This window comes from Mytilus californianus, unplaced genomic scaffold, assembly GCF_021869535.1.
Source record: "Mytilus californianus isolate M0D057914Y unplaced genomic scaffold, xbMytCali1.0.p SCAF_10, whole genome shotgun sequence".
Classification (NCBI taxonomy): domain Eukaryota; kingdom Metazoa; phylum Mollusca; class Bivalvia; order Mytilida; family Mytilidae; genus Mytilus; species Mytilus californianus.
The window spans coordinates 74,306,201-74,333,357 of NW_026262582.1; the positions used below are offsets into that span (position 1 = coordinate 74,306,201).

A 27,157-nucleotide genomic window follows, 5' to 3' on the forward strand; every position below is an offset into this window, starting at 1 on the left:
AGATATTCAAATGGGAAAAGACGCTCTTTTCCTACACTTAATACACTTAGATGTTTCACCGTTTCCCTTGCATATTAATTTGTTTCTTATGATTTTTGTTATCGCTTTGGTATCTATCGTCTCTCTTTTTGTATCTAAAGCCTTCCAACCTAAACTCAATCTCTATATGTTGTTTTCGACTTCCCTCTTTTTGAATTGAACTTGGAGCTCGGTATTTTTGTTACATTTATATCTGCATGACTAAAGCAATCTGACCTTATAAGACATAACAAATGGGGACTATTTCTTATATTGTGGTTTAAACATAGGTTTTACCACAGCAGGACAAGACTAGTGTGACCTAAGAAGACCGCGATATATAGTAGAGACTTTTAAAGAAGTTATATAGTTAATTATTAAAAACACATAAGAAATTGATATAAATTTTCGAGGAAAATTTGGATTAAATTATCTTCAGTCTCACTGTGTAACAAAGTAAATTTTCTACTGACATGAAGAAATGGAATTAACGTGAATATTACGTTGACAGCCCCTTCTGCACCCCCCATAAACACGACAAAATAAAATAATGGCGTCAATAGACAATTTTAGCAAAGACAACCGAAAATCTGTCGTAAACACTGGACCTGTAATCCATTAATGGTAAACGTTTGCTGTTTGTCATATTTGATTATCATTCATTGTTGTGGTATAGATATAAAACAGATAGTCAGGAACCTGATGTTCAGTGGTTGTCGATTTTTGATGTGGTTTATAAGTGTGTTTTTGTTTTGCCCGTTTAATAAGATTAGACCGTTGGTTTTCCTGTTTGAATGGTTTTACACTTGTCATTTTTGGACCCTTTATAGCTTGCTGTTCGGTGTGAGCCAATTCTCCGTGTTAAAGGCCATACTTTGACCATAATGGTTTACTTTTAAAAATTGTGACTTGGATGGACAGTTGTCTCATCGGCATTATTACCACATCTTCTTATATCTACCAACAATAGTAAATCGATGTTCAAATCTCATAGCTTGATTAAATGCACAAATAAAGTAAACAAACACATATGGCTGCTGGTTTTCATTATTTAGAACTTTTGTTCACATGTTTCGTACTAGACCCATTTGTAGTTTAATATATGGTATGGATTTTGGTCATTATAATTGTTGTAGTCCGTAAATTAACAAGGTTACAAGGATTAAAATTATGTGCGCCTGACGCACGTTTGTCTAAATATCACCAGTCAATTATGTTATTGACAATCATACCACATCTCCTTATTTTTATACTAACTTCTTCAAAGTAAATGAAACACAAATATGTATGATAACTTGTAAGAAACTTAAAAGGTATTATGCTACATTCGAATAGTAACCTAGAAGAATAAAAAAAATCTACAAAAAAACTATTTAATCTCTGAAATATTCTAATAACATTTGCTTGTGTGAGGACTTTTATATTTCAAATAGGTGCTTTGGTATCTGAAAAGTACAAGTGGAAAAAAACATCGGTACAATTTAAACAATATATTTAGTCACTTGACTTCATTTTATTTTTTTTGACAATCAATGTCATTGTCTGAGCACCCTCCACTAAAATAGCCGACTATCCCGCCAACTGTTGCGCCGATTGCAGTTTTTGCACCAACGCCTAACCCAACAACTCCTGCAGACTGAAGGCCAGCAACAACTCCTCCGGCAACTACTCCACCACCATTTGCAGCAGCTGATATTGCCATCGCCTTAGCTGCTAATGACCCAGCTATTATACCAGCACTGCCAAAACCAGCAGCACCAATTGCAACGGGTGCTAAAGCTACTGCACCCATCCCTATTCCCAATGCTCCTCCAACTTTCTTTGTAATACACCAATAATCATCTGAAGTCCATTCTTTATTTTCTTCCGACTCTGCATCGCCTATGAACGTACAATTACTAGTAATCAAGTTATAAAAAACATGCGTTTGTCTTTGGCTGAATGTAAATAAATTAGATGATTAGATATGAGGGCATTCTTCTATTAGCTACTTATTTCGAGTGTATAAAATACTGTTACTATTGTCTATAAAACATTATTTAAAAATGTTCTATTGAGTACGGTTCCACCTAGTAATTTGTAATTATGGAATCACAGTCCTTTGAATAATTCGGGATTGACGAGTGCAAATGCAGTTTTAGTGCTAACGCAAAAAATGAGCTTATGAAATGGTCTTTGCAATCTTCAAATCCCAGTCGACGGTCACATATCAAATACAGTACTGTTGTTCCTATTCCATTTCAATAATTGTACGATATTGAAAATGATACATTTGAAATATTGTTGAAAGGTCGACCGTGATTGCAAAACGTTGTTACAAATGACAAAGACCATTAACAGAAGTTATTCAATAAAACTTACGTTTGACATCTAATTGCACCAGAATAAATTTGTCAAAACCACCGAAATATTAGTAGTAGAACACTTAATAGTGACCGAGACGAAACGATAATTTTAGTTTTTTAAGTAGTTTAGGAAACAAATACATAGTGGGCACCTTCACATGTTCAAAGGAGGCCTTAAGCTGAACATTGGTAATGACATAATTACTTTTACTACATGCCTCTCGGACTGTCGAGACAAATATTTAGATAGGAATCAATGTATTTTATTAGCTGTTTAAAGGGAAAATTCGCGATTTTTTACTTTTCATCTTATTATGTTCATAATACCATAAAAAACATATTTACCAAGTTTTATCTGGATATGAACACTAATAAAGAAGAAAATTGGGAATTAATAATTTAATTTATTCCAACTTCCTGACTTATGTGACGTAGTTTAAGTCTTTTTGCATGCCGGGAGTGAATAAATCTCGTTGTAAGTCTTGTTCGTTAATCATCTAATAACGCGATTTAAAGCGCATCGACGACTTTTGGCGTAGCTATTAACCAACTAATAATTAAGAAAGTAAAGTGATCCGCCGTGCAACTTTCAAAATTAAAATGTACAATTTATATTTAAAGGATTTCTGATATGATTAAAGTAATAAAAGTAAATCATACAATAGAATATATTTTCATGAATTTTTTTTTCCGACGGATATTTTGAACAAACATATATAACTGATATTGTTTTACAAATGCATGTTTGTATTCTCACCTGAAGTCTTTTACTTCAGTCTAGTACTGTGTAAATACAATGTGTATTGTACTGTGACACTAAGTGACCACCTGTTGAATGCGTGGTTAAATTCAAGGTAATTAAAAGATTAGCATTCTGTAATTCTATTCTTTTGATCTTCACTCAGTGAATTTTAGCCAACACGGTTCACCGTTAAAGGTGTGAACAACATTTCGTATGAATGATAAAAACATTAATTATTTGGGGAGGAATATGGTGGCAAAATACCTGAATCGCCGTTATATACAATACATGTATATCTTTTATATTTTGCGTAAGCTTAATTTTAAAATAGATAGGTGAGTATTTTGTTGTAACATCGAAATTCTGAATTACTTTCAATTAAATAATTTTACAAATAAAAATGGCCCACGAAAACGAGCGTATAAACCAAACACTGTACTTACTTTTTCAAATTATCATGGGTATTAACCGTGAATATATCAATGTTTAGAGAAAATTATCGCGGTTACATGATTAATATAGCTTGGTCCGTCCACAGCGATCTACATTTACCTAATCGGAAATGCCCTTATTAAAATATTTAAAATCTCTCAACGTATACATACTATAGCTATTTGACCAACGATGTTTAAAAAAAATAACAGAATCAATCTAACGTCAACTTTCCTTTTTTGAATGGAGACAGACCGGAGGAATCAATTTTCAATGTGCTTTATATCTTGTACCTTTGCAAGACTTATCATTCATTCATAAACCCACTTTATACCAGAGACATATATGTCAGTCTTAACTGACAAGAATACACCTAAAGCGGACAAGCAGTATTTTCTTTAAGTTTCTGTGATTTAATACCAAGAAAGAAAAAAATCCCGAAATTAATTTGATACTTTGATACTCAATATTTTTCCTGGAAAATATTCATATCCTCGTTTGGTCTGAAAATAAGATAAGAATTTGGTATACAGAACATGCAGAAGTGTGAATGTCATAAAACCTTGTTATATCAGAAACCATTATAAATGTGAACCTGTATACGTAAGACCTCATGGGACGTCACCTAACCACATACAGGTAATATACAAGTAGCTCTGTTATACCCGGAAATGTCAAGGTAAATCACTACCGATACAGAATGTACCAATGCAAAGAAAATTCTGATGATTGTGAAGCATGACCATTCATGATTTTAGAGGAGTCTTCGGTGGAAATTGCCGGTACGATTTAAATTCTGACTATATTTTTTTCTCTCAATTTAAATCACTGAACTTAAAAAAAAAAAAGAAACATACGCCCAAGATCAGAATTCTTCATGTAAATTCATAAATACAACGTTCTTATTTTGTAACTTTCGATATACTTCACCCCCAACCACCGCCCCCTCCTAACCTGGGAACAGTATATCTAACATTACAATGTTTGTGTACCTGCCCAAATAAAAAAAAAAGATGAAAAAAGAAAGAGATGAACGGTAAGTCACATCAGATTCAAATATTTATATGGTTGATTGTCGTTAACTAGAGATGTAAAGTTACATGTCTCTGCGTTAACTTATAAGAATGACAGGAAAGTATATATTTGAAATAGATTTATGATGAATAATATGCAACTGCAGCACCCCTTTTTATCAAAGTGTACATGCATGTTTTTTAATGACTGTCCGTTATTTCGATTAAGAATGGCAATTGTACGTGAAATTCTATAGTTGCCAGTGAGACTTTTTTTTACCAGATATGTGACTTTTCGTATTTATATTTTCTCTTATATTACTCTCATTTAATATTTTATGCATAAGTGCAATATTAGGAATGGTTTATCCCCCCTCCCTTTTAAGCTAACTAAATAAATTAATCAACCTTCTAGCTGACCAGACGTTAACACATCTACTATCAGTCAATTCGGAGTGAAGTTTCTTTATTTCTTCAAATAAGCTTTTTGGGGATCATTAGTGTACGTCCAGTGGCATATATATTACATGCATGTCGGAACAGGAAAATTGACATGAGGTATAAGAACCATGTTCACATTATTACATTATTATATATAATACACAACCATTGAGATGATGACGACTTTCTTAAACTGTTCAAAATAATCTTATGGAAATAAAAATCTGTGATTTTACTATGTGCATAACTTTGATGAACCAAAGCAAGTTAGATATAAATAAATAAAATAAATAAAATAAATAAAATAAATAAAATAAATAAAATAAATAAATAAATAAAATAATAAAATAAATAAAATAAATAAAATAAATAAAATAATTATTTTATTATAGTGTCACATATTTGATCAAACAATATATATATATACAACAATTCATAATAAAAACAGAGATCAAATATCCAGCCTTAGAATAGACTTATGAGACACTTAGATATCGACCTGTATTTAAATCAGATTGGTTTTGGATGTTTCTCTCGTATATTCAATACACATGTATATATTCTAAATTGTGACTATCTATAGTTCCGTAACCTTCTATCTAGGCGTATAATCCAATGACCGACAAGTGCGTACATTTTGTTATATCAATATTTATAATAAAATTGAGAATGGAAATGGGGAATGTGTCAAAGAGACAACAACCCGACCATAGAACAGACAACAGCAGAAGGTCACCAACAGGTCTTCAATGCAGCGAGAAATTCCCGCACCCGGAGGCGTCCTTCAGCTGGCCCCTAAACAAATATATATACTAGTTCAGTGATAATGGACGCCATACTAAACTCCAAATTGTACACAAGAAACTAAAATTAAAAATAATACAAGACTGGCAAAGGCTAGAGGCTCCTGACTTGGGACAGGCGCAAAAATGCGGCGGGGTTAAACGTGTTTATGAGATATTTGTACGTTTCAAAATGTCCATAATTATTGACAACGAGTAATTACTTACATTTTCCCCAATTTACGTTTGGAAAATATGTAAATATATTTTTATTTGATCAAATCTTTTTTTGGAATTATTTAGATTTTCATAAATGTTCTTTACACCATAAATGTTATTTATAAACAAGCGTATGAGTTTAGTCATATATATAATGGCTATTATATCTATGGTTTAGTAAAGACTAGCATATCATTATCGGACACGCAAGACAAAGATGTATATTCACCTGATAGTTTCAAAATGGAAAGTTACAAGTTATCGGCCGTGTACACTTCTCAATACCCTCAGAGGTGAAGTGATGCACGAACTTGCTTTATGTAATTGTGTATTAAGAGTTTTAAAGCCCGACAGGAAATCGCTTGAATACCTGGACGTGTCAACTCACAATACCTCTGGGAACAATTCCTTTAGCAATGCTGGTGATCAGATAAGGGAAGGTCCGAATTTATTTAAATAAGATTATTACATAAATGAATTATGAACACACTAGATTTTCAAAACATTTTTACACGGAACACTTAATTTATCACTTTGAACTTTTTAACTAATTTCCATTAACATTTCTTGTTTCAAAAACTTAGTAAAAAAAAAACAGTTTCAAAACGACAGACCATAGTACTAGTTATTCCAAAAAAAAATTATATATAATTACATTTTCCGTATCAAGTTAGTTAGGAAAGGTTGCATGCACAACCATGTCTATTATAATCTTTTTTTGTGACCCGGGAAACTGTTTAGGCTTTCCTTGTCGGGTAAAACAACCGTACGCTTGACAAGATATCGACACTCAATTACGGCTAGGTTAGGTTATTGCTTGTTTTGGTCCTTTGTGGTTTATAGATATATCGTGGTTTTTATTCAGGGATGATGTCAAAATGGCCGCACGCGGAGAAGTGATACTCTAAATTTAAAATCGATGGCGATCTCTTATCTAGCAGAATTAAACTTTAATATTTATGAATTTGTGGTTTTTTATACATAATCAACATAATATCAATTTTTCATTTTTTTGCGAAGTTTCCCTTTAAACCTATATTTTTCACGATAAAAACCGTTCGACGTAGTCTTGTCGCCGAGATTTCCAGTGTATTATGGTAGAATGTTGTTACATTTTAGTTTATTAATTCCCAGATGTATTATTCCTAAATTAAACAAAAATTGATGGGCCACAAAAAATAAAAAGTAAGTTTTTATATTGACTTTTTTGTATGTTTCTGTATTTCACATGTCTCATTCAGACGTGGATTGATTTATTTTTTCAGATGAATTATTGTTTATTTTGTTTACAATATTATAAATTACCTCGGACAGGTGTACCAAAGAGAACAACCAGTACACATACTGTAATATACTTTTGTTCCATTGATGGTTTTACATACAATGTTCTTTGTATATATTCAATACTGCAAAAACAATAAGTTCATGTGTAAAAAAGTGTAAGTAGACACAAAACGACTCAAAAACTATAAAGAAAAAATGACAAAAAATGACAAAATCGAAAACAGATTCGGAACGAAATGTAAATATAAATATACCTGAACAATACTCACGAATATATAATGATCGGATCAAGCCAGGTTTGAAAGTCAAAATCATTTTTTGTTTGTTCGGAAGTTGAAATCTAAACAAAAACATTTCAAAAAATTGTGCCAAAATGAGCCAAATATGCATGACTTTATAAGGCCTTCTATACATTTCAGTAGAAAAAAAAAAAAAACGTAACAATTATTCTGATTGATTTAAAAGTTAACAAATTAACAACAATTACATATGAAGGATATCCATGTCAAAACACTGATGACCATCATGGATTGATTGACTTCATAAATCGCCACAAAAGTATTTTTCACAATGATTAATTTTTAAATGGACAATTCCAAAGTTCCGTTTAAAAGTTGACAATATTCAAAACAATTAGGAGAAATGTAAAAATATAAATTAGTTGCTTTCATTCGTTTCTTAAACTCGAGTTTATAGAACTATGACTTATCCATACCAAACATTTAAAATCTGCAATTTAATCACAATCAAGTTATATTGGTACTTACATGGAACATATATTGTATCTGTGTAAGTTATTCCCTCGGTATGAACCTGTATTCGTATGGTTAACATGGTTAATGTACGTATTTATATAGCTAGATAAATGAGCACGGGACACTTACGCATATTTGTTTATGTTGATGTTTATAAATAGTATGAGAAAAACCTTCGGCTTATTGGTTTTTGAAAATTTACATCAAAAACGAAAGTACAAATGTACACAATGATAAACTTTTCAAATCGCTTTAGTAATGTCCGCATTTGATAAATTAATATTCGGACATGTTTTAAGAAAGTGCATTAGATACATAATTTATTTATACCAGCATTTATGAGAACTTTTCAAGTCACAATTTAATACCCTTAATCATGTTAATAGAATACTCTACTGATCTGAAGTTCCAGTATAAAGTAAGATGACATTCCCAGCAGTATGACTTATTGTAGTTAATGGTGTACCTTGTCTTATTATCTATTCAGATAACAGTCATACAATTTATTATTTGAGTCAACGTAGATCTTTATATGAGAAAAGACGCTCTATTCCCACAGTTATCATGCTTAAATGTTTCATTGTTTCCCTTGCATATATATATTTTGTTTCTATATGATTGGGATTATCCCTTTAATTTTGGTATCGATCTTCTCTCTTTAAATCTGAACCATTCCAACCTAAACTCATTCAAAAGTGTTTGTTTTCGACTGCCCTCTTTTTAAATTTACCTTGGAGTTCGGTATTTTTGTTACACTTTCATTTTTCTATTATGCATTCATTGACATACATGAATGTATATAACGGTTAACCTCGGGACTTAAAAAACGTAAATTTGTCCAATGTCACGTAGAAATGAAGTTTAAGTAATATTACACTAAAACCCCTTCCCCCTACCCGTCCAAACCTCAACAACAGGAATAGCGTCTTCAATAGACAATTAAATATACTATATACTATATTATATCGTTGATTGATTAGTGTGCATTGCCTCTTTCAGCGCAATTCGTGTGCATTTTTTATTGGAAGAGAAAGTCGGAGTGCCCGGAGGGAACCACTGACCTTCGGCAGGAAAACTGACAAGACTAGGCAATGGTGATTGTATTCAAGCGCACTTGTCAAGCGCAAGGTTCGAACTACTCAGACTACTCGGCTACAGAGGCCGAATATAGTTTATTAAATACAAAATAAGGACACGTGGTATGATTTCCAATTAGGCACCTATCCAACAGAGTCAGAATGAAGCGAATTTAAGTAAGTACATGTCCCCGCACGGTCCTATACAATGCACAAAAACCATAACGAAAAGTCAGCCTTTAAAGGACCTGACATGACAACATGTGAGAAACCTACGACCTGATTTACGACAAAATAATAAGCGAAAAACCTATATCACAGACATCAACCAACGGCAACAAATGAAACACTGGCAAATATACATCATGACGGGGTTTAGCCAAACCTCCGCCTAACCTGGGACAGTGGTTTAATAGCACTTTTTGGTTGATGAACCATTATATGTTTTGTATTTTACCTGACACTTTTTGCATATGGTTACTAAGTCAGTTGTCATAATATGAAAAAAAAAAGCACTGGTAAAATTCTAACCAATGTTTAGGATTGAATTAAATCTTGTTGTTGTTTGATTTCGGTGTGTATGGTTTCTTAGACAGCTAGAGGCAAATAATGTTTGCATTTCTTTATTATATTATGTGTAGGTACGTTAATTATGAGCTAAGAACATAAGAAGTTCGTTTTAAGTAGGCTTTGAAAAAGATCGAACAAATATACCTCATAGTGGGTAAAAGTTCGCAAGCAGGCAACATCCTTTAGATTAATGATTGTTAGCTATATTGATAATTCAGAATCATCATAGAATCTTGAACTTAAATTAAGTGTAAGTTCACACTTTTGATATGTCATTTATATGCAAAAGTGACATCCCTTTGTACTTTGTTACAATTCCAACAGGTCTGGCTAATCGATGAGTTTATTGTCTCCCTTGAAAAAGTTCAGTATGCGTTTTGATACGTTTAAAAATATCATATATATCAATATATGAAACTTTCATTATTATTTAAATATAATCTAACTACAACATTGTGAAACTGTCTGATTAAGCGACCTACTCCAAAATTAGAGTAGTACATCTGCCACAAACTAATCTTATGATTGTAAATTATAAAAGACGACGAATAGCTAGCACATGTGGAGTAGGTGTCGCTAGTGAGTTAAAACACCGACACATCATATCGATCAACTAATTCGTGATAGTGACCGGAAAATTTATGTTGTATCGATTGCAGTCATTCTTCCTCATAACTTTATTGAATCATTTGTATTTGATGTGTTACGAGCAGTCCCTTGCTAACGAAGTTTGCAAATGTGCACAAGCACTAGCGTTACTTATTCATTGAGATATGTAGACAGGATACCATGGTGCAGATGTTTGTTTACTGTTAATAAATTGGAAGTTGACAATTGGAAAGTTGCAATCATCAAATTTATCATTGATTCTAGTTTCAATCCGTTCCTCTCTGTCAATATCGAAGAAAAGATCAAGAAATAATGACTCATAATAGATACCAGGATTAAAATTTTGTACGCCAAACGCATGCTTCTTATTCAAAAGATTCACCAGCGACGCTCGAATAAAAAAAAACAACAAAAAAACAACAAAAAAACAACAAATAAAGTACAAAATTGAAGAGCATTGACAATCCAAATTTCCGAAAAGTTTTGCCTAATACAGCTAATTTGATGATATTAATTTAAGAAATAATCTGAAATTAAGAAATCTATCTCCCTCGTGCAAAGCTCTGATTCCGTGCCCGACGTTGGTTATATTTTCTTTCTTTTTGGTTTATAAGCTCTTCATTGTTTTTGGATTTTCAAATATTTTGGCCTCGGACATCACTCAAGATACATTTATTGTCGAAATGCATATCTGGTTCAATTAAATGGGTACCCGTTATGTTATTAGCTATAGAGTGGCAGGACTTCATCGGTATATCTTAAAGTGAAATTAAAGATCTTGGATAATTTATTTTCATTTTATCAATGATAATGTTCTGTATGCATTCTGTTTCATATGTTACAAAGACAAATCGCCTAGTAGTGGTGCATAATTCGTACCCGTTATATCAACCCGCCATATGTTGACGATAGAAAATTTCCAGCATTTTTATGATATTATGTTTGGTATATTTGTTGTGGGAATCAGTGTGGTTCAATACAAAAGAAGATTTTTTCAAGGACTCTCTCCAAAAAAGTAATTTGTATCTACAATTCCATTTATTTAAAAAAAAGTTTTCAAATGAGACTATATTTCTATTTTAGTTGATTAAATTTGAAACTTCATCTACACCAAAATAATACAACAAAATATTCATATCTTCGCTACAACAAACAACAGTCATATCAGCGCAATGTTTACAAAGCTCATCCTCATGGAAGGACTATCTGACCTTACAGATGAAGTGGCTTATAAACGGAGGTTTAAAAATGCATAGGTATATAACATCGGGACAAATGTGTGACCTGACAAGGTAGTACTTACTAGAGGTGACCTTTAAAGTACAGTTGTATCATAAGAATTTACATAAGAAAACTTTACTAAGGTGTAATACCAACAAATCAGAGTACGTCACATCCGGTTGAATATGAAAAAGGGTCGAAAAAATATTCCCTTGAATTTGACAGTGGTAGGAAATTATCTTGGGTGTTTCAAAGTGCCATCCTATTTTTATTTGGTGCTTCTATAGAATATTTTGGAAACTTAAAGTTACATGGTTACTAAAGCATGTAAACAGGACAAAAAAAGGGCGAACATTTGATTGGTTAACTTCGAGTAATGGTTTTAATATTATATGCAATGAAATGTGATGTGAAATCTTGACTGAAGTACTGGACAGTACAAAACTTTACTCGTGCCAAGTATTTCTTTATTTGAAACAAAATTAAATTCTGCACAATTGTTTGAAAAGGGCAAATTTAACAAATTATAATGGATATTACACCTCAAACAAATTAACATATAGTTTCAAAGAAAAAATCTGGAAAATTCAGTTACAGCGTCACTGTGTAAGAAAGCAAATTTATCGATTAAAATCAATACATATGAAACTGAGACAAGATACTTAAATCAAGGTATAGAAAAGGCTAGAGTGGAAAAAACTGTTAATTTGTTAAATATGAGAAATCGTGTGTGTTATTTTATTTTTATCTACAAAAACGGTGATGCTAACAATTTGCGAAAAATTAACCGCATTAAATAACAAGGAATGGCATAGGGAAGTTTGCACTGATCGACGTAACTCACAGAACGGACACAAATTGCGTACGTATAGGCAATACAAACAACGTTTGAAAACCAAACATAACGTCCGTCTGAACATTTTCAAAAGTGGGCGACGTACCATGGCTCTGATACGCTCCTGTACAATTCCATATGCACGTTAGACATGAAGCTACTACAAGCCCCCTTCACCCATTGAACACAGAACATGTATGTTGTATGAATCCAACAGCGTGGAAACAGAAAAACACTTTCTAAAGGAATGCCCATTATATAACAATCTCTTTAATGAATCATCAAAACTAATTCAATACTTTTAAAATCTTTATATCAACAGAAAATTATTGAAATTACGAATTGGCCCAATATCCAGTATTATTTTTGCAATTTTTTACACGAATTTTATTTGCGTAGAAAATTATTTTTACAGTAATATTTTTTTAATGAATTTTTAATGCATTAATTTAACAGATTTTTATCCAATCTTGTTCATTTTATAATATTTTATAGTTTATATTTTTTTTAATTCATTAAAAATTCCTTTATTTTCAAGTTTACAAGAGCATTAACAAGTTTAAATAGTATATTTTTGTATATATTTTGGTTTAAAGGATCAGTGTCTCATCAGTCATTTTTTAGTTAGATATTGATTGTTATTTCTGAGTATATAAATGTTATGTGAATGTCTTGTTTCAATTAATATGTGACACTATAACAAATAAATGCTATTCTTTTTTTCTATAAATTCATGAAGATAAGAATATGGGGTAAATGCCAATGAAAAAAGCAACAAAACAACACACACACATAAATAAAACAACAAACAATAAACGAAAGCAACAAAAACCGATGGAACGAGCGAAAACACCTGCCATATGCCTGATTAAATACAGGCATTTTCTGAAGAAAATGGTGGTTTAAACCTGGCACTCATACCACATATTCTTATTTCTATTTATAGCTTGCCACAACTCCCACTTGTATGATAGTTATTTATAGTTTTGTTATATTGACAAACTCGGGTGAGCAACCGAAACAGACATAATAGGTTAATGTCACAATAATTGGGATCCAGCAGCCAACAGATAACAAACTATACAAATGTGACGTCACTTTGTGCGTTGATGCTTTGGCTAACTCGACTGTGTATTTTTATATGTTGGATTAAGTTGTTTTATGTAATGTATCCGTTTTTATCCTGTAGTTAGTCCCCACTTCGGTTTTATCATGTATATCTATTATATAGTCATTTTATAAAATTTACTGTTTGCAAAATCATAGATTATTCTAAATAATAAGGATGTTCTTGTCCCAGGCAGAAAACCCTGGCCGTGTTGGGCGCAACATTTTCGAAGTTTTGGTCCTCGGTGCTCTTCTGCTTTGTACTTGTTTTGGCTTTCAAGCTTGTTTCATCTGAGCGTCACTGGATGGTCTTGTGTGGACGAGACGCACGTCTGGCGTATTGAATTTTAAGCCTAGTACCTTTTGTTAGCTATTATTCGTGTGTTTTTTGTCTTAAATGTTCTCCCATTTATTTGTATTGTAGTCCTGTCATGTTATGTTGTCGTTTTGGTGTTGTGTTTGACGTTGCCATTAAAGCGGGAGGTTTGGCATGCCACGAAACCAGGTTCAACCCACCATTTTTTTCTTAAAATGTCCTGTACCAAGTCAGGAAAATGGCCATTGTTATATTATAGTTCGTTTCTGTGTGTGTTACATTTTAATGTTGTGTTTTTGTTGTGTCGTTGTTCTCCTCTTATATTTGATGCGTTTCCCTCAGTTTTAGTTTGTAACCCGGATTTGTTTTTATCTCTATCTATTTATGAGTTTCGAACAGCGGTATACTACTGTTGCCTTTATTATACATTATTTTGTCAAAGAGAGGCTTAAGAATAAACAGATAAATCAACTGATAGATAGAAATCAAAAGACAAACAACAGTATACAAAACATAACATAGAAAAATTTAAAACTGAACAACACGAACCCAACCAAATACCTGTGGTGAATGCAGATGCTCTGGAAGATCCTGCCCCACATGTGACACCCGTCGTGTTGTTTATGTAAGTGCAAACCATGGGAAAAGACTAATTCGGTCGGTCACATTCAGAAAACTAAAACGGGATTGTGGTAATGACAATTGGAACATATCTGTCGTTATCTGGTAGAGCTGTAGAACATCTGTCGATCAAACTCGGACAAAAGAAAAATCATGAATAGAATATCTGTCGATCAAACACCAACAACAGAAAATCATGGATAGAGCATATGTCGATCAAATTATTGTGATAGTAGTTTTTTGATGTTCCAATCTCGTAAATTGGTTGGGAAGAGACAAATCAAGGTAATAACAGTATCCGACGGTATTCGCAAGAACTCCAAAAAGAGTGGTACAGGATGTGTCAACAGGATAAGCGTCTCCTGCTATGTATGCATCACCCGCCATGCAAACGTAGTCAAAATGTCACAATCGGTTTAAAGATTTTACTAGTATTTAAAGATCCGCAAAAAAAGTTGCCAGTAAGTTGAGACACCGACATATTGTATCAGTCATCCAATTTACTAGTTGGTTCATTATTATCCAGAGTCTATAAGTGTTAAAAAACCCGTCTTCTGTTGTTTTTAAGACTGTCGTTTATTATAGATCAACACTAATAATCAAGCTGGTTATTTCACGGTTCAATTTGAAATAATACATTGCACATATATGAAAAATTATATCTTGTATCTGTGTAAGCTATTCGTTCAGTGTTAGTCTTTTTTTATAATTTATGCGTTTGTTTACCTCCGTTGTCTCGTATTATACAACACTATGACGTACATTTTGCATGTGACACACATACAGTATATATATATCGGGAATTTTCATAAAAAAATATGTTCTCATCTACATGTATTTGTTGATATTGTCGATCTCAATGAACTGGATATGACCTGGAATTTATAGGGTTAGAAATAACCTTACATGCACCAGCGCATAGTGTAAGAAGCCCTCTTTCGTTTCATTCATTACACTCCAATATTACGTGTGTGTGTGTGTTTTGGAAACAAATGTTTTGTTTAAGTGAATTGTCACTTGTTTTCCAATCCTTGAATTGTATTGCTGTACGTTCTTATTTATTTTTTTTCTCAATAAAATATTGTTTATATTGATATAATGGGCTCGTTATCAAAAATTAAAGACATGTCCTGGCAAGAGGCGAACATAAATTATCTGTGCGATATCGAGTAACAAATAAAAGCATATGTGCTATCTCGACCGCAAAATGATACGTAGAACGATTGACCATTGTCCAAAAAGGGGGAATACTATCACCTTACAAGACATATTAGTTGAATGAAACATTCATGTCAGACCGGCATTTTCCAAATCATATAGAAGTTACCTTTGGATTGACTACCACAGCGAGAGAAGGACATAATAACTTTTTGGTCCACTAACTACATACAATATTAAAACTTGATGATTTAAGATGAAATATACGATAAATTTTATAGAAAATATTAAGATCATAATGTTGCATCATCTGCACCAACCTTGTAATATTGACCACTGGACTTTGCGTGCAAACTAGCTTTACAACACTTAAGTATCATTTAACTCTTTTTTGTTGTTGCCTACCTCTACCAAATCAGCTAGATTTGAGCTTCATAGCTTTACATACCAGAAGAAAGGAGTTTGTTCCGAAAAAGGAGACATGTTGCATTTAAAATTTGTCTTTATATCTAATTATATATCAGATAATGAGTTTAATTTTATATGCTGTTTGATAATGTTTATGTTATAATGAAATTAAAAATATCCATAGATTGGAAATTACCGATATGCGAGGGTCTGGATGGGGTTGTAGAATAGATAATAGTTGGATAAGACCTACAGAAAACTGGATCAAAAAGTAAGGAACAGAGAACAACAGTCCCTAGAAAATAAAGTATAGAGAATAATGGGGTGCTAAAATATAAAAAAAAAATGAGAATAATGGGGTGTAAATATATATAGAATAGAGAATAATGGGGTGTTGAAATATAAAGAATAGAGAATAATGGGGTGTTGAAATATAAAGAATAGAGAATAATGGGCTGCTGAATAAAGAATAGAGAATAATGGGGAGCTAGAATATAAAAAATAGAGAATAATGGAGTGTTGAAATATAAAGAATAGAGAATAATAGGCTGCTGAAGAAAGAATAGAGAATAATTGGGTGCTGAAATATAACATATAGAGAATAATGGGGTGCTGAAATATAAAATATAGAGAGTAATGGGGTGTTGAAATATAGAGAATAGAGAATAATGGGCTGCTGAATAAAGAATAGAGAGTAATGGGGTGCTGAAATATAAAGAATAATGGTAAGCAAAATAAAGAATATTACATAAAATATTAACGAATACAGAAATATATTTCACGAATTTGATATACTTACAATGAAGATATATATTTGTATATACCTAGATAAAATGATATAATACCCTATGTTTGTCCTACTCCTTGAAATATGCCCAATATGGCCCATAACTGAGGGTTTGTTTGGGGTTAACAAAATAGAGAATAATAGAAAAAATAGAATAGAGAAGAATAAACAACACATACAGAATGTAAAGAATTAAATGCTTTTAAAATGATAAGGAATTCACAAATAAAAAAATCCAATCCGAACCCTCATGACAAGTCACTATTGAGAAACTTAACAACAGAGTACACGTTTATAACATCGTCATTTCATGTAATGATCTAATCAACTTTGATCGTTAGATTTTCTTGTATGGATTAAACTGTTGACCAATTGGTCGGTCAACTGCGTACTTTATTTAAACTTTTTAACCTGTTTGCCTTTTTGATTCGAGCATCACTGATAAGTCTTTTGTAGACGCAACGCTCGTCTGGCGTACACAACGTTTTTCCTTGTATCTATGAAGATTTTATGTACTGTTTCTGATGTCTCTGATTCATTGTCTTGGTTTCAGCTTAATATTTTAGTCCTTTAAACTTCTATCAGCTCTTCAAAATTTGTATGAGTTTTTGGATTTTCTAATATTTTTGCTTCGAGCATTACTGAAGAGACATTAAACTTAGTTTTACTGTGCGTATTACTGTGTGTTTGTTTATTCTACATTGGCTAGAGGTATAGGGGGTGGGTTGAGATCTCACAAAACATGTTTAACCCCGCCGCATTTTTGCGCCTGTCCCAAGTCAGGAGCCTCTGGCCTTTGTTAGTCTTGTATGTTTTTTAATTTTAGTTCATTTATATGTTTTGGAGTTTTGTGTGACGTCCATTTTCATTGAACTAGTACACATTTTTGTTTAGGGGCCAGCTGAAGCTCGCCTCCGGGTGCCGGATTTTCTCGCTGTGTTGAAGACCCATTGGTGGCATTGGGCTGTTTTCTGCTCTTTGGTCGGGTTGTTGTCTCTTTGACACATTCCCCATTTCCATTCACAATTTTATTAATTGTTAAAATGCAAATCAGGTAGAGTAACATTTGTACCGTTAATGTTATTTTGAATCTAATGGACTATGAGTAATTTTGATGCAAAACTTAAAAAAAAATTGTAATCAATTTGCGGTAAGAAACAATTGGCCTCTTTTTATATCTTAATCAGTGGAAAATCAAATTAAAGAACGTATAAAAATATCAATTCCGACAAAAATATTGTCTTAGTTGAATTAGTTCTACATACGACGTAAATATAAAGTAAAGCTTTGAATGAAAGGCTAATTTTATTTGGTTGAAGGATACAATGTCTACTATAAAAACTGATAAAATCAGGGAATGAACAATTAACCACTCATCACAAAACTAAGGTATATCAATTGAATTTATCATTGAATAACCTATAAGCAATTTTCGAGGATCATCCAAGACTATTAACGACAGAATATATAATTCTAAAAATTAGTGATACCGATCAGCCGGACAGCAAATCTCATATTGGCGTCTGCTCAGCGACATCTGTTGACGGCTTTCTCTGAAATTATCTCCACTTGATTTTCGGATAATAAATCCGGGTTTTAACGGACAAATCAGGGATTTAACCACGGTTTAAACAGGACTTGGCTGGATATATACATCGAATGGTTATTTGTTTAAAAACATTAAATCAACTGAAATGTGTAGTGATATATATTCGTACAGTTTCTCGGAACCATAACAAAATTACTTATTATTATTTTTTACATTTTAAAAAGTTGTTTCATTAAAAAAAAATATATTTTTTAAACATTGGACGTCATTTCTATTTCTTTTTACAGTCAATGTCATTTTTTGAACAGCTGCCTACCACATATCTATACGCCCCACCAACCGTGGTACCAATGGTAGACTTTGCAGCAGCACTTAGTCCAGAAGCTGCTGCAGATTGGAGGGAGGCAACAGCTCCACCAGAAGCTATGGCTCCACCATTGGCAGTGGCCGACATTGACATCGCTTTAGCTGCCCATGATCCAGCTACTATACCAGCCGGGGTAAAGCCAATTGCACCAAGTACAACTGGTACTGCAACTACTGCACCTGTCCCTATTACTACTGCTCCTCCATATGTCTTTGTTACACACCAAACATCACCCCAGGTCCATCCCTTTTTACTTTGTTGGTCAGTTTTGCCTATGAATATAAATTAACATAGCGTTTAAAAATTTTAATTAAAGTTAATGATCTTATTACATAAAATAAGTGATGTTTCCTAATGTAAGGCTGCGTTCACACTGAGGTCTAAACAAGTTTGATTGATTAATTGATTGATTGGTTGGTATTTATCGCCACTTTCAGTACTATTGTGCTATTTCGTGGAGGAAGCCGTAGTGCCCGGAGAGAACCATCGACCTTCGGTAGGAAAACTGACAATCCTAGTCAATAAAGATTGGAGTCGAACCCAACTGCCACGTGATGGATTCGAACTTAAAACCTCAGTTTTGACATGCTACTGATACAGTAGTTCGACTACTTAGACAACTCGGCCACTGAGGCCCCGAAACAGGTTTGAAAAAGTTTACTCGAATTTTAGAACATTACTGATGGAGTATCAATCCGTAATTTTTTTTAAACGTTTGAAGCTGTTTATTGATCTTTGAATATTGAATTGAATGCATGTCAAAGAGTTGCAAAGTAACAAAAATGTCTCAAAAAAAATTGTGTACACAGTTTTTTCTCTCAAATGCAGTGGCGGATCCAGGGGGGCGGATTCCGTGGGTTGGAACCCCCCTTTTTTGACTATCAATGCATTTGAACGGGGACATATATTTGGAAACCCCCTTTTCTCCTGGGTTGGAAACCCCCTCCCCTTTTTACAAATGGCTAATTCCGCCCCTGAAATGAGCAGTCTGAATGGATTCAACGATTAAACGAGTTCCACTGCCTGTAATCGGCAGATATCAACCAAGTTTGCCTCCACATGGTTCATAAAAACAATACAGTATTATTATATTTTTTGTGCAATCTTTCAACAATCTGTTCAGATGCAATTTTTATTCACGTTAATTATTCGTGATTAACATGAATTGTATATGAGGGAAATAAAATTTATAAATTTATTTTAATCGAATTTCTACGTTAGATTCTAGTTCTATATTTCACACAAATTTCACCTAAAATGCTGGCTGGTATGAAAGTCACGCAACTTTTTCACGTGAAAATAACGCTTATAAAATGTCGTGCGTCCGAGGCGCTTTCTTGATTAACCTTCATCGGTAATGCACCAAACCCAAATATTTGAAGCAAAGGATTATATGACACGAAAACGTGAGGAGATGTTTGGTCAAAAAGGAGCAGGCACAAAGACTAGACACATTCATATAAGGTCAACGTTGTCAGACGGGTTGGGACTTTTGTTTTAAATAATTTGATAATTTATCAACGGATAATTTAAGATAAGAAAAATATGTTATAAATCATGTCAATACAAAAAAAAACAAAAAACAAAACACACTGACTACTCAGCTGAGGAAACCCGCGGGGACTAACAGTTCATTCGCAATTTCATCGACTCCGTGCAATTAATGAAAATAATACTTAATGATTTCGTGCGTCCAATTTTTTTTGAAAGATTTAAGTTTATTAGAATTGCTCAAAACCAAAACATTTGAAATATAAAAATAAGAATATGTGGTATGATTGCCAATGAGACAACTCTGCAACAGAGAACAAATTACATAGAAGGTAACAACTATCGGTCACCGTACGGCCTTCAACAATGAAAAAAAACCCATACCGCATAGTCAGCTATAAAAGGTCCCGAAATTACTAATGTTAAACATTTCAATCGAGAAAACTGACGACTTGCTTTATCTACAAAACAATAAACAAAAAATCAAATATGATAAACAACAACAAACGACAACCACAAAATTACAGGCTCCTGACTTTGGACAGGCAAATACGTAACGTGGCGGGGTTAAACATGTTTGCTGGCGCCAACACCCACCCTAACCAGAGTCAGAAATATAGTATCGTGAATCTTGATCCATTCGTTATTTATTTATAATTTAGTTTCAATTTCCAGTTTTTTATTAACGTCACAAAACAAGAGTAAAATGGTCGATGCATTTGAAATTTTATTCATCAAATTTAAGATATAACTTTATTGTTTTGGAAGTTTGCTCACGTCCATCGGCGAATTAACTGTTGCAAAATGAGTTTAATTTGCGACGCTTAACATTTATTCGCTAATGTTTGTGATCTGTTTCTTGCATGAAGGGCTATTTCTCGTATCTCACTGCACTGAGGTGGCTGCTTCGATTTTCTCCCTCTTCTCTTTTTACGCTTTTAATTGATACTTTTTCCACTGATGAGAAACATGGTTTTGAATTGCAAATTGGACACTTAATTCAATTTGATTCATGTAATCATACTTATTGTATCCAGAAGCATAAAAAATGAACACAATGACACAATCTTTGAAATATGTTTATTTTAATTCCTTGTTTACATTAAACACTAGTGCTAAATCCCTTAGTCCGATATGGAAAATGCAAAGTAATAATCTCTAAACATTTCATTGGGTGTCAATTTTGTTTTTCTTTATTTCCAAAAACAGTGCTGTACACCTCATCAAAAGTGGCCCTGATGACATCTTTTTCACCAGCACATGATCCTTTAACATAACATTTAAAAGTAGCCGATATGGCCCCAACAGCAAGTACAGGGGCTGCAACCAATGCAAGAGCCCCTAATACCACGCCTCCTCCAATTTGATATTTTACACTCCAAACATCACCCCAAGTCCATTCATTCTGCCTTGCCTGCTCAGCTTCGCCTATGTAGATAAATTTACATAGCGTTTAAAAACACCAATAAAAGTTATATGACAGTGTGTTTGGTTTTTCATTTCACTGCACTCGTTCCAAAGGTAGGCATGTTTTAACAATGAGCCCTAACCCATTTCAAATAAAAGAAGTCTAATTTTCAAACGTAAATTTTTTTTTATTAATCCGTTAAATCTGAAATCGATTGAAGCTGATTATTGACGTTTGAATATAAAATTGAATACATGCAAAACAAATGATAAACACATGTCATACACGTGGGAGGTTTAGCTAGCTATCAAACCAGATTTGATAAAACATTTTCTTCAGAAAATACCTGTAGCAAGTCATGTACAACAAGTGTTTTCCATGCTTTTCGTTGGTCAAGCGTTTGATTTTGTCAGGTTTATGAACTACCACTTTTGAATTTACCTTAGAGTTCGGTATTTATAATAATTCGTTTTGAATAGTCGTAAGTAGAAAGACAACAAACTGGATTTCGTCAAAAAACCAGTTTATTTTCTGTAGTGAAACACTAGGGTCGTTGATTTTCCTCTTGGGCATTCGACAATGTTTTAATAACAAATTTTCACTGACCATTGTGAACACAATTGGTGCTTATTGAACAATTATTTAGTGTTAATCCAAATGTCAGACCTCCAGCTTATGACAACGAAACCAGAAAAAAATCAACCAGATGTCACAGAGCTGAACGAACCAATTTCACGCGATGAAATTCTTGTTGCAGTAGCACGAGCAAAGCTTCGTAAGGCTACTAGTTCTGATGAAATTCCTGCTGAAGTTCTGAAAAACCCAACAGCAATAGATCTTTTGCACTTAATATGCAATGGGTGCTTTGAACTTACCGGATCAATGGACAAAGGGAATAATTAATCCGATTTTCAAAAGTGGATCAGACACGAGAAACAACCCTCTGAATTACCGAGGAATAACACTTATTTCTGTTCCGAGTAAAACTTACTGTTATGTTTTAAATGCAAGACTCTCATCATGGCAATATGTTAATGATATTCTCTGCGACAAACAGAACGGGTTCCTGGAAAAACGTAGCTTTGAGGAACATATCTACACATTACACACCATTATCAATGACCGTAAAATAGCGAGACTTTCAACTTTCGTTTGCTTTGTGGACATGCGTAAGGCATTCGATACGGTTCAAAGAAACCTACTTTGGTATAAACTTTCTAATGCAGGTATACGAGGAAAATTTATGTCAGCTTCATCCTCGCTATATGACAACGTATCCTGTACAGTTAGAGTAAATGATCAGTTCACTCCATGGTTTAGTGTTGACGCCGGACTTAAACAAGGCTGTTTGATTTCTCCGAGCCTTTTTGCCGTCTATATAAATGACTTAACCCAACGAATTAACGATCTACAGTGTGGTATAAAAATAGATGACATTATCATGAGTATTTTGCTATATGCAGATGACATTGCGCTTATTGCACCTGACGAATAAAAACTACAACGAATGTTGGACGTGGTAACATCTTGGTGTAATGAATGGAAACTTCATATTAATGTTGGCAAAACGCAGGTTGTCCATTTTAGAAACCCATCAATTATCCGTAGTAAATATTTATTTACGTGCTCTAATACCAACATCGGATATGCTGATTCATATAAGTACCTCTGCCTTTGGTTGGATGAACATTTGAACATGCAAAAAACTGTTGGAGAATTGGCCAAGTCGGCTAGTCGTGCACTAGGCGCCCTATACGGAAAATTTATAAGTAGTGGAGGTATGACTCATCGTGTTTTCTTCAAGCTGTATGAATCAACAGTTGAGCCTATCCTATTCTATGGAAGTGGTATATGGGGAACAAAACAATATGGTGTGATTAACAGCGTCCAAAACAAAGCATGCAAATTATTTCTAGCTGTAGGAAAACGAACACCAAACTCCGCAGTACGTGGCGATTTGGGACTGATTACGTGTTTCAATAAACAAAAACTGTCATGCATCCGTCTATTATGTAGGCTGAAACGCACAGACGATGACAGACTTATTTCAACGGTGTCGGACTGGGCATCAAGACGTCGGAAAGAATGGCACAAGCTAGTGACCAGTTTTATAAACTCGATTGAGTGTGCAGATTTAGTCAATAACACTCAAATATAACTAAAAACAGCAGTACATCTACTGTGGATTCATTATTATTCGTTGGATACTAATTTTCGTGGATTTCGTGGGTACAAGTGAACCACGAAAATAAATGTTCAACGAATAACAAATTTCCTATAGGCTTGTATGCAGACTTCGTTAAAACCACGAAATTAAATATCCACGAACATGCACGTTTTCCTTAATCCACGAATATTGGTATCCACGAAAATAAATGAATCCACAGTAATTAAAGACAAACTGACAATTCTAGATAATGATGAATTTTTATCTGAACTTTTTAATGACAGAGGTCAACCAAACAGAAACAAACTACGAACTTATCGCTTATACAAAGAAAACGTTAAAACAGAACAATATATACAGCGTAACATCCCACGTTCCGTAAGACGAACAATGACACTTTTTAGAAGTGGGGCGTTGCCATTGGCTATTGAGACAGGACGATACTCTAGACCGCAGATACATTTGAATTAACGATTATGTAAACTATGTGACAATTCAACAGTAGAAAATAAAATACACTTCATGATGAACTGTCCGCTCTATTCTGACATTAGATTTTAACTTTTTCAAAATGCTAAACAGTTGATTGACAATTTTGAAATGTTGACAACTGCACACAAATTTACATCTTTAATGAAATGTGATGAAATCCAACCACTTTTGGCTAATACACTCCATAAATGTTTTATGAGACGTAAACAGTTTATATAATATTGCTTAAACTTATTGTATTGATTTAGATTTCCTTTTTGTTTTTTTCACTATGTAAATCTTCAGTTAACGACTCTCTTTTGAATTAAACGTTAAATTAACTGAAGTTTTTACTGAATTTTTACTGAACTCTAACTGAATTTTTACTGAACTTTAACTGAATTTTTACTGAAATTATTTGTTGCTGTATTTTTACTGAATTTTTAAGTAACCTTTACCCTAGTGGCGTTTTTAAGCGAACTAAACTGTATAACTATAATTCTTTTGTTTTCATTGTTAATTTATATTAGTAAGTTCTACATTATTATTTTGAAGCGTTCATGAATATATATTTTATAATTTTATGTACATATTTAATGAGTTTTAAATCATGTAATACATGACTATGCTTTTTTGTAAAAAAAAAAATCTCCTTTAGTATAACTGTTATAGCTTTTATTTGTAAATACAGTGTCTCGTAAGTCTTTGTAGGCTGGGTATTGATCCTTTTTTATGATGTTGTTTTGTAATTTTATTGTAGATCAATATCTATTTGCTGTAATACTATATACCTGAAAGGATTAAATTTCTTATTTTGTGAAACAGATGTACATCAGACACTGTAATCATCAACACCAAAGAAAAAAATCCATATTTAATAAGGTTCAAATTTTTACTTGAGTACGAAATTGTATAATCCTGTTTAATAACACCCGCTTCAAAGAACACATTTTACTTTATCAGTTATGAAACATCAGTCGTGAGTAAATCATTTTTTTAAATAATTACTGAAAAAAAACCAAATAGTGTATATATCTAAAAAGGCATATCTTTATGATAACAGTTGGGATATCCTATAAGTTATAAAATTAAAAAAAAAGAGTATATAATTGACTTACTGTAGGAATGGGGCAAAATGAACATAAAGTTTCTTTTGGTTTATGTTGGAGTATGTTTTTGTCGTTAGGTTGCTATATATCCCACATCATCTTTCTTGTTCATCAAATAACGTTTGATTTTTAAAATTCAATGGAATTATTTTTTATTGTAGAAAGCGTTTATGTTCTTATTACAAAATTATAGATTGATAAAACTGGAGCCTTTAATCTATTATATCACATTAACCTATTATGTCTATTTGGGTTGCTTACCCAATTTTGTCGATATAACGGAACTATAAAAAACTGTCATACAAGTGGGAGGTTTAGCAAGCTATAAAACCAGGTTTACCCGCCATTGTCTTTTATTTATCTTGGAGTTCGGTATTTTTGTTATACTTTTTTGCTAATAAATAAAAGATAATTTACAATAGAAAATAAATTTTAACATATCTATTACCTTGAACAGACGTAATCAAAAGAACAAACAATACATAGACTGTAAAATATCTTCGTTCCATTGTTGTTTTAATATACAATGGTCGTTGTATATACAATACTGAAATATAACATTTACAAAAATGTATACTAATATTATGAGACAAAAAGTGGACAATAAAAAAAAAACCAGAAAAGCCGAGACACATTATAAACTAAATACATAAACACAAGCAAACATTCAGAAAAATACTGCATAGTAATCTTAAACTTTGGAAAAAAACCAACCGAAAAAACGAAAGGGGGAAACTAAGACTGTAGACATTTTTATGATATAGAAAAATGTCTGGGCATACACAGTGCTTAACAAAAAATGTACAGACAATGTATGTTAAGGTAAGCATGAACATTTAGGGGATTCAGGAGAAGTAATCTATACTTTTCTTGTCAACAAACCAAATTGGTTATCACTAATTTGGATTTATGTTTTGTAATAATTTTTTTTATCAATTCACATTATTAGGAAGATTATGGTATCAATTGTTGGTCCATTTGTTCAGTCATCGCATGTTTTCCACCAATTTTTAATGTAATGATTACGTTGTTCGGGATATTTAAAGCTATATCTGTCTTGAAGTTTTTTTATATAAGTTGCTGCAGAGTTAAAAACTATTAGGCGTCAAATAATCTGCGTCTTTAAGCAAGACAGGCAATTCTTGCTCTTCCAGAGATACCGTATTACAAATAATTTTAATGTCATATGTATAAGTATCGATCAACTACAGTTAAACCGAAAATTAAACATTATAGAATTATGATCTAAAAGTATGAAAGATACTTGATTTAAAACTATCAAAAATGATAATATTACGATTTCACATTAATGTATTTTTTGATAATTTAACTTACATGGAAGATAATATATTTGTATCGATGTATACTGTTTCCTCGGTTTTATCCTGAATCACAATGATTATTGTTTTTACAACTTTTATGTAGTGGGATAATGGTGCACGTGACAAATGTTTATATATAAAAAGAATGGGAAATAACTGTAGCACATTGATTTAAAAAAATCAAATCGAAAACGAAAATACAATAGCAGACAAACATTTAGTTTTCAAAACGCTTGCCTATTTCGCATTTATTAGATATGTTTTCGGAAATACTTTGAGAAAGTGCGTGAGATATATTAGATATAAAAATTTTTACTTTTTGCGTTTCTAAAAATTTGATCTAAAAATAAACCCCGTTCAAGTGTGTAAAATCTTGTGATAGGTATAAATATGAAACGATATTAAGATATGTGGGGCATATGTTAAAGAAGCAATCCTCAGGTAAAAATAACAAAAAGGCATCTTGTGTCTCGGTAGCCGAAAACTACTACGGTAGTCAAACTACTTTATCACTAGCCTGTTAACACTGAGGTT

The 27,157-nt window shown here is 32.7% G+C and overlaps 2 protein-coding genes and 1 long non-coding RNA gene across 6 annotated transcripts in view; all 3 read right to left on the reverse strand.

Annotated features, from left to right (window-relative positions):
- LOC127718520 (interferon alpha-inducible protein 27-like protein 2) overlaps positions 1 to 27,157 on the reverse strand; it is an 83,858-nt gene that overhangs the window by 47,038 nt on the left and 9,663 nt on the right. The window lies entirely within an intron of this gene.
- Positions 1,378 to 8,190, reverse strand: LOC127718523 (uncharacterized). Its single transcript, XR_007989870.1, has 3 exons — positions 8,044 to 8,190; positions 7,298 to 7,398; positions 1,378 to 1,899 (listed from the first exon to the last, which is right to left on the reverse strand). It is a non-coding gene; the product is annotated as an uncharacterized LOC127718523 (long non-coding RNA).
- Positions 18,430 to 27,157, reverse strand: part of LOC127718521 (interferon alpha-inducible protein 27-like protein 2A) — a 37,754-nt gene continuing 29,026 nt past the window's right edge. For 2 of the 4 annotated variants that reach the window (XM_052224595.1, XM_052224596.1), the window contains exons 2-3: positions 25,750 to 25,848; positions 18,430 to 18,927 (exon numbers count right to left, since the gene is read on the reverse strand). In XM_052224595.1, the coding sequence (XP_052080555.1) occupies positions 18,560 to 18,927; positions 25,750 to 25,810 (429 nt within the window). In that variant the 5' untranslated portion in view covers positions 25,811 to 25,848 and the 3' untranslated portion in view covers positions 18,430 to 18,559. Of the gene's footprint in view, positions 18,928 to 21,211; positions 21,575 to 25,749; positions 25,849 to 26,636; positions 26,750 to 27,157 lie in introns of those variants that run through there. The other 2 variants (XM_052224594.1, XR_007989869.1) reach the window with 2 other exon arrangements.